Source organism: Hibiscus syriacus, unplaced genomic scaffold, assembly GCF_006381635.1.
Source record: "Hibiscus syriacus cultivar Baekdansim isolate YM2019G1 unplaced genomic scaffold, ASM638163v2 tig00111132_pilon, whole genome shotgun sequence".
Classification (NCBI taxonomy): Eukaryota; Viridiplantae; Streptophyta; class Magnoliopsida; order Malvales; family Malvaceae; genus Hibiscus; species Hibiscus syriacus.
This window is the reverse complement of record NW_024062992.1, coordinates 793,114-802,434: the sequence shown is the minus strand read 5'-3', so window position 1 is coordinate 802,434 and position 9,321 is coordinate 793,114. Positions and strand designations below refer to the sequence as shown.

The window sequence follows — 9,321 nt, the reverse complement described above, 5'->3', positions numbered from 1 at the left end:
ACAACCATGAAACATTTAAATAACATAACCAAATTACATAAACTTCTGAAATATAACTATTTAAATAACATTAAAATACAACTGTATCACCAATGTCGTCTTCTCGAATGAGTTCCAAATGGCGGTGGTTGTCTATTTCGTGGAGGATTTATTTGTGGAACTTGTTCTTCAGTCTCCTCATCTTCACTATCATCATCATCAGCATTTTCTTCATTTGGTGTAGATGATGCTGAAGGGGCTGAAGGGCCTGTATAAAATAACAACCCTGGAGGAGTGCTAGTAACAATCCCATCGCTCCCCAAGAACTGTGAAAACTGTGGAAACATTGACATCGATTTCTGTGATCCAGATGGAGATTGAGGTGTCTGCGGAGAAACACCACCAGCCAAATAAGATGCATATGAACCATATGCTGGATCATTAAACATAGTCGTATATGCACCTCCATATGGTATAAAACCCTACGGGCTAGGCATGTAACCTGGTGGACTAGGAATGTAACCCTGCGGATATGGCATATGAACTGGTGGGCTTGGCATATGAAGTGGAGGGCTGGGCATGTACCCCTGCGGCATCGGCGGAAAAGGATATTGTGGTGGGACTGATGCAGAACCGGTAGTGCCTTCTCTCCGCCCACGCGTTGGGGGACGATGATATTGAGACGGTTGACGTCTTTCTCGGCGCCTAGGAATGCTAACCCCTCGTGCTTCCGCCGAAAGTAGAAATGACTTCCCATTTTCATTAAACCAGTCCATATAGTTATCCGTAACCATATGACCAGTTTCAGCGTAATATTGTCGAGGGGCCAACAGTGCATATTGGTTCTCCCAAAGCGCAATCCAATCTCTGTGTCTCACCACCCAGTTAACCTCTTTCTTTCCTCGTCTATCTATGTTATGCACGTCGTCTAAATTTCTAGGTGCTCCAGGAATATATTGCGTACAACCATACTGACGGAGCACGCGATCAACTGGATGCCACTCAATAATAGCATAACATATAAGAGGTATAATCGACATCCATACCTCTAATGACCCACTAAGGTGGGGTGGGATGCAAGCCTTCACTTCATCGCTCGCATAAGGTATCCACTGAAACTGAAATATAAATATACAATTCAAATAAATCAAATATTCTAATTATATCTAGCATTTTAAATTAAAATATTAATATTTAAACAGATTTAAAAACATACCTCAGACTCAGCTTTCGTATCAATAAGTAAACGAATTTCCTCTAACCCAGTAGGTATACTTTTATGGTTCTTTCTTTTCATCGACCACCTATGAAATATAATATAAACTAAATATCACCCTATTTAATTAAAATTATTTAAATCAAAATTTAGTTCGAAAATTACCTCAACAATAAGGGGAATACGTATGGTTCATTCACGATCGGGCATAAGAAAGGCATGCGGAACCACGCCCATGATTGTAGAAGCATGAGACATCCACCGATAGCAGTTTTCTTATAATTCGTCGCCCGACACATTTCTCTAAAGAGAAATGCCAAAACTGCAGCGCCCCAACTATATCTTCCAGCTTCATCAAAATCGATCAGATGCCGCAACCACATACAATGCACCTGGTTGCGAGATTTGTCGGGTATCAATATTCCTCCAATTATTCGTAGAATATATGCCCGAGCACATGCCTTTGCTTGATCCTCTGAAGCATTTTCATTTAAAACCTCAAAATTAGCTTTCAACAAAGATAAAGCTATTCTACCTCCATTAAACTCTGGCGGAGTAGCTCCAAGATAATCAATGCACATTGATTGCCAATCACCATCCGCCATACCACACATCATATTTCCGTCGACGGGAAGCCCCAGATGCATAAAGACATCATCCAATGTAATTGTGGCCTCTCCACATGGAAGGTGAAAAGTGTGTGTGTCTCGGGCCTCCACCTCTCAATCAGTGCAGAAATTAGGACAGGTTCGAGTTTGCAACCGCCAATAATTGTTGCAATATACCCGAACCCGGCAGAAGCCAAATATGGCAAAATACGTTCCGGTGTCGGTATACGTGGATTTTTAATAAAAGTCTCTAAAATACGATCAGTATCCTAAATAATATACATTATAAAAAATTAAAATTAATATAAATTCATAATAACTTTAAATTAAAAATAAATTTAAATATTAACATTAATTATAAAAAATATTACCATATCGCTAAAATGTCTGGAGATATGATCAACATCCAATCTTAGTAACATTTCGTTTTCCATTATAACTGTAGACAAAACAATATAATTAACAAAAAAAATAATTAATAATTCTAAATAAATAATAATTATATAAATATTATTTTAATAAAAAATAATATTTATATAAATATATTAATATAAAATATAATAACTATTTAAAAAAAATACTAACATAAAAATAAATTTCTTACCACTAATAAAAAATTTAAAACTCAAATAGTTGGAGAATTTGAGTTATATAAGAAAGGAGAATATGATTTTGGTGTGAAGAATGAGGGAGGGTTGAGGGGGTTTATATAGGGGAGGAGGAGTAGTTAGGGGAAAACGGATGGGAGCATTTATGGCATTTAATGGAAGGCGCGTCCCAGGGGATGCGCCTTCCACACGTGGCAGCCGAGTCATCAGAATCCCGTGAAGGCGCGTCCCCGGTGATGCACCTTCCACACGTGGCATCCAACTCAGCGAAAACCCCGGTAAAGCGTGTCCCCGGGAATGCGCCTTTCGCCAGCTCAGCCGAAAGGGTGCCACTTCGGGAAATATATATCAAACGGTGCTAAAGAGGTAAATATTCGGTTAAACAATGTCAGTTTAGTCAAATCGCCCCCCGTTTTGGCTAACCTATCAATAGGCTATGACAACATCTATGCATAAAAATGGGTGAACATTTGAGTGATCTGGAACGGTCTAAAATAGTCCAGATTAAGATTAAAGAAAGACGTTAAACTGAAAATGTTTTAAAAATCATAATATTTTTTATTAGATGTATTTTAAAATTTTAATTTTTTTTATTTTTTAATTAATTTTTTATAATACTTTTAGTTCAACTCAAAATTTTAAAAAATTAATATTTTAAGTTACGCTTAAAAAAATATTATGATTTTTATAACATTTTAAGTTACACTCATTCTCTACCGTTCTTTAACTTTAAATTATATTGTCGTACATCAAATATATCCGATGTGATCCATAAGGTGTTGGAAAAAATTGCTTAATTTAAGATATTCAGAGAATTGTTTTTTAATTAGAGTGATATGAACAATGCAGAGTAAAAATATAGGAAGTATATGATATTTTTATTAAGATGTTTGAAAGATAATGTGTCTTCTTCGTAGTAGCAAAGGAAAAGATGTATAATTTTTTAGGCATCTTTTTAAAGATTGTCATTTACTCCATGTGTCTTCCATTGTGTATTGTTCATATCACTCTAATAGAGAAAATAATTATTTTCAACTCTTCGTATGAGCCAATTTATTTTTTCTTTATAATTTTCAAGTAATTTTGTCTCGTACTCGTATATTAACAAAATTAATTATTAATACTTATATAAGTAATTATCTTAATTTTAATTTTTAAAATATTTTAATATTTAATATTTTATTTCTCAATTAAAATAGTTTTCATTAATGAAAATTGTTAATTTATAAATGGCCAACACATATTGTTGACGTAAAACTTTTATATGTATTTAGTTAATGACGTGATATGTGTAACACCACTCAAAGTGACTGCCTAACATGTATCACGTTATCAATTAAACATATGAGACTATCACGTCAATAACATGTGCTGACTGTTAATTAACTAATCATTATTATCTAAGATAAATTATTTTGATTAAAATTTAAAATATTTAAATTAAAATACACTAGAAAATAAAGATCAAAGTAGTGATTTATACAAACGTTGGAAGGTTAATTTTATCATCATACGTCAAACTTATTTGATGTATCTTTACCTTAACTACTATTTTAGTGGTTTTGTAATATATTTATTTAATTATATTATATATTAATTATGAAATGTATTATTTTAGATATTTTAATTTTTGAAATTTAATCCTATGAATGAAAATTTTCAAATTCGTCAATATATTTAAATTGATAAGATGATTAATTAGAAATATTATTACTAACAAAAAGAATATGTTAATAAGATGCATGATTAATTATTCATTGAAAATATTTAACGATATCAATATAAATGATTTAATTTACTATTAATTAAATAATTAAATTAAAAAATTTGTAAAACAAATCATTCCAATAATGCATGATGTATCCTATTTTTGCAAATAAATATCAAAATCCAATAAAACATGTTTGGCTAAACAAGTCTTATAAATTTATAATTTTTTAAATAACTGATATTTAATACATTAATTAATTTAAATTGAATAATGTAAAGACTTTTGATTCATTTTGCTCAGATCTGACTAGTTGTTGATTAATAAATTCTTAATTGAATTCAACTAAATTACATTTATTAATATCGATGAAAAACACCCATATACTTTAATCATTTTACAAAACTGCGTGAAGGGCCCCGTTATTTAGATTTCAAAACATCGCGCGAAATCAAGAAAATTGTTTTATTAGAAGAAAAAAGGAACTCTTTAAATCCCCAAATCGTTCACTTCAAACATCCAAAAGCTAGAAGAAGAGAAAACCCAATTAACGTATTCTTTCCCGTGATTTCTAAGGTTCATGTCTTTATGGTTTAGCAATGTCGAAGATAGGGAGATCGGTTTCAGCTCAAAGCAACTTGTTTGAATCCGAAGAAGAAAATGCAGTCAACGAAAGGGAGAATAGCCACTGGGTAGATGAAGAAACAACATTGTTTGTTCAGAAAAAGCTGCGTCAAAGCGATTACGATCATGTTAGTGTTTTGCTCTACCCTCCTAATTTTAAGTGCATTATTATTATGTTTGGAGTAAATTCAATATGTTTTTTGTTTTACTCCTCTGTGTTGCTTGAGATGTGATCTGAAAGGTTTATATGCTAAATGACTGAAGTTGTTAAGAAATTATCTCCCCCCATGTTGTGATTCTCAGTTGAAAGTGATAGATGAAGAAGAATAAGTCGATACAACTGAACGAATAGAGTTTTGAAATTTAACTGAAAGTATTTGTGCGCTAAATTTTATTACCAATTGCACAAGGATGAAAAATATTTCGTGATTTCGTAAAACAAGAAGACATATTTAAATAAAATGTTTAAATTTATCATGATTTTTGAAGTTTTGCACATGTGATCTATGCAACAAGGATCATGGATTCGAAGATTTGAATTTATGAGAAAGGCATACACTTTTTGGGTAAATTAATTGTAATTTATTATAATTATATATTTAAGTATAAAAACATGAATGTTCAAGTTCACAAATATTTGTAGGAAATTTACCAATAATCAGTTGGTCTAGTGGGATGAGGTCCTAGATTTCTTAAACAAAGTCAAGGTTTGAATCTTGTCGTTTTCGTATGAAGCAAACTGGAGTTGGGAGGGTTGTCCTCATATTGGGCCTTTGCAAAACTCAATCTGAATTAGTCGGTCAATAGATCAGATACTAGTGATTAATTAAAAAAAATATTTGTGGGAATTTCATATGAACTACTAATAGGCATTCATCCGTGCATTTAAAAATAATCATGAATATTTTATTTATGTGTTTCATCACGCAAACTGTATTTTAAATTCCAGTTCTTTGGATTTTTTAACTAAAGAATTTCTCAAAGGGAAACAAATATAAGAAAAATATTTGAAATAAAATGGAGAAACTAATAAAATATGCACTCAAGAGCTATAAAACCCAGAATCTTTGGTGAATGGGACTTGAAATTGCTTTAGATTTAAGGTACCAAAAGAATTAGTTATATTATAGTTCATTTGCTTTTGGTCATATATACTTCAGCTTTTAGTTCTCGATAGTTTCAGATTGATATGATTAGATTGTAAGAGGGGTTCTTCATGACAAAAGTAATAAACTGCTGACTCTTATCTTTTATCATTTTAGGTTGGTAACAAGCAAAACTGCAACATTGAAAATGTACAAGTTACGGGAGTTGGTCTTATGTCAAAGATTCAGAATCTTGAGAATCGATTTGCTTCTGCCTTCACAGAATTCAGGGTTTCTGACTTGTCTGTTGGCAACATCGAACTGTCCAAATTCGTTGCTGAGTTGGATGAACAAGTTCAACTTTGTTTTTCTGAGATGAAGCAATTGTGTACTCTTTATTCATTTGCAAATCTTAAAGGAATTAGTTGTTATTATGATTTCGAAATTTTGGGAAGTTTGGATTTGATTTGTCAAAAGCAGCAGTTATGTTCTCCTTATCAAGAACCTTTTGATATGGTAAAGGAATTGTCGGAAAAATTACTTGAGATAGAGAAGCTTAAATCTGACAATTTGCTCAAGGAACATGAGCTCGAGGGTTTAAGGCAATGTCAAAAAGAGTTAGAAACTTGGATTTATTCTGTTGAGAAGGAGAAAAGTCAGTTGGAGGAAGATATGGAAATCATGCGAAGGGAGGTTGTTGTTACAACTAAATTCTTGGATGATTTACGGAGCGAAATGATGGAACTGAATTGCAATACGGACACCAAGATTTCTGCTAACAAAATTCTCATAAAGAAATCTTTTGAACTTGAAGATGAAAAGCAGGAAGTGAAAGTTTATTCATCTGAACTCGGAGAAGAAAACTTACTTTTGTCTGATCAGTTATGTGGTTTAGAGGAAAAAATCATGTATCTAATTGATGAGAAAAACTCATACCATATGGAAGGAAAATGTCCAGATTTTGATGCTATGGATTTCAAAGATGAGATAATAAAAAGATTGGAAGATGAAATAGAAGTAGAAAGGCTTGTTATAAGACAGAAGATGAATGAAATGCAAAGGCAATGGTTTGAAGTTCAAGTAGAGTGTGATTATCTAAAAGTTGAAAATCTCAAACTCATTGAAGAATGTAGCATGCTTCAAGAAGAAAATGGAGAGCTATGGAAGCAAAAGACCAAGTTAAATGAGCATTGTATGGTATTAGAAATAGAATTGAACAAAGTTGATAACCTTCAGAGAAATAATCAACTGTTAGAAGAAGAAATTTTGGCTCAATTGCAAAAAAAGTTACAACTTCAGAAAGAAATCTTGGCTCTTAAGGAAACAATTAGTGAAACCAAGTCTGAAAATGAGATGCTGGAAGCTTCTTTTAGGATGTTATCTCGAGAGCATGAAGAGCATGAGGCTAAAACAACGTTATTTGTTCAGAAAATCTTGAATAGTTGCAGATGTAGGAGAGTTGCCCTTGAAGAAGCCTTGGGAACTCATGAAGCTTTGCCGGAAAATGAGCTGGTCTAGACTAGGAGAGAATCACATACGGTTTAATGTTGGTAGACTTTTTCATTTCATTGTAATTGATCATAATCCTTTACATTAGGAAATCATTTGTTTGAAGAGGTTCTCTTTGATGGAGAAGTCATAAGTTGCTGAAACAACTGATCTTTCTCTTTCTTTTTTACAGATTGATGAAAAGAAAAACTTCAATACTCAAAATCCTCAATTTATAGGAGTTAAGCTTGCCGAAGCTTTAAAGGCAAATGATATGTATAAGACCCAGCTGAAGAGATGAGTAAATGTGGTAGGTTCCTGAACCATAAAGATTATAATCTTTTGTCTTGATAAACCTGTAACATCTGAAATGGGGTATATAAATTTTTACTGTTAAATAATACAATCGATTATGTGTTAAATTCTTTTATGTTTTCTGATGAAGTTGTTTTGTCTCATCTTGAGTAACATGACACCAGGCAGTATTTGGTTTCTAATTAAAATCTCTAACCCTAGGATGCTTTTGTAATACATCAGGTGACTTTGAAAGGATGGTTGTATAAAAGATACAACCTAATGATGGGCTTTTTAAGGAAATATCCTTGTTGATTTAGGATAATGTTCTTATGCAATGAATAACTCCACATAAAACAAAGAAAAGGTGTGCTTCCTTGAGCTTCGACTGTCATTTACAACCTCAAACTTTACATTTATTTCTCTCCGTCTCTTCTTTTTGTATTTGACATCCGCTGTCATCATATATTGTAGCAAGATAAAGTTGTAGTCACATTAATTCTGTACTGTTACTCTCTCTTGGCTGGAATTACAGGCTTGCCAAAAGTATCCCGGGTAAGGGATGCTAAAACTAGTTCGACATCCGCTGTCATCACATATCGTTCAAAGTCAACTCTCGAAGTCAGGTACTGAACTGCAAACTTGATTGTGCTCGAAGACTGTAAGTAGTGTTATACAAATGTAATCTAACACTAGCGATATTTGAAAATTTCACTTGTGTTCAGTTTCTTTTTCCGGAGGATATAAGCAGCCATGTAGGTGTTCCGGTAAGTTGACAGATGAAGGAGGTGCAGGAAACGACAGACGTGAATGCAAGGTATCGATGCTTGAGATTGAGATGAGTGCAATGTGTCAAATATGCTAAGGTAGATGCTGATCCAGAGCGACTTGTAGTGTAGCTTAAGGATGTTAGCTTGATATCCACTGTTTGATTTCAGAATCCCATGCAACTTTGCTGCTTTTACCCACGGGTTCAAGGGAGTAAATCGGAAGCGTTATATAAAGTTGGGGCAACAAGTGCAACAAAAAAAAAAAGCTTAATTTTGGAATATGGGTGCACATTTTACTAGCTAATTCTGTAATCCAATTAGTTAATATTTTTATTTCTAAGGTAATTCTTGTTATATAATATTTTCTTTTTAACCGAAAAAAATAATTAAGCAAAATATTAGTTTAGAAGTAATATATCGATCCGAGTCGTACATTTGATTTAAATAGGTGAGTCTACCAATGAGAATTTTTTATATATACAATGACTCGAATATGAGACTTTGCTTAAGTGATATGAAATTGTTTACAATTTGAACTAATCCCTTTAGTACTGGTCATTTTAGTTTTGTAGGAGACTGCAAGATACTAATAAGTTCCTCGGGGATTAGTTCAGTTTTAACAAACAAACAAAAATAAGGATCTTATCAATTTATGATAAAATTGGTTATGGTTTTTAAATTTTATAAAATTAAAAATAAAGGGAAATTTTTTGACTTTAATAATATATGATTTTACTGTTTTATGGGATAGAAATTTTCTCATCAATCGTAATCTTAACTAGAAAATTTATAAAATTAGTGATTTGTTTGAGTTTTATAATTTTCTCTCATTGAATTCAAAAAACATAAGATTTTCTCATTTTATTTTTGTTTTAATTAAAATTTGATCATTTTTCGTTTCGTTTTAATTAAAATGAGATCACTGAAAATTAATTGTTGTT

At 32.2% G+C, this 9,321-nt stretch overlaps 1 protein-coding gene across 2 annotated transcripts; it reads left to right on the top strand.

Annotated features, from left to right (window-relative positions):
* Positions 1-4,672: 4,672 nt before the first annotated feature.
* Positions 4,673-7,559, top strand: LOC120154589 (CDK5 regulatory subunit-associated protein 2-like). Of its 2 annotated transcripts, none has more exons than XM_039166289.1 (3): positions 4,673-4,871; positions 6,006-7,378; positions 7,510-7,559. In XM_039166289.1, the coding sequence occupies exons 1-2, from the start codon at positions 4,719-4,721 to the stop codon at positions 7,344-7,346; spliced, it is 1,494 nt and encodes a 497-aa protein (XP_039022220.1). In that variant the 5' UTR covers positions 4,673-4,718; the 3' UTR covers positions 7,347-7,378; positions 7,510-7,559. The 2 variants fall into 2 exon arrangements, with proteins under 2 accessions (XP_039022220.1, XP_039022221.1); XM_039166290.1 differs by having other exon boundaries at positions 6,006-7,374; positions 7,510-7,552.
* Positions 7,560-9,321: the final 1,762 nt, after the last annotated feature.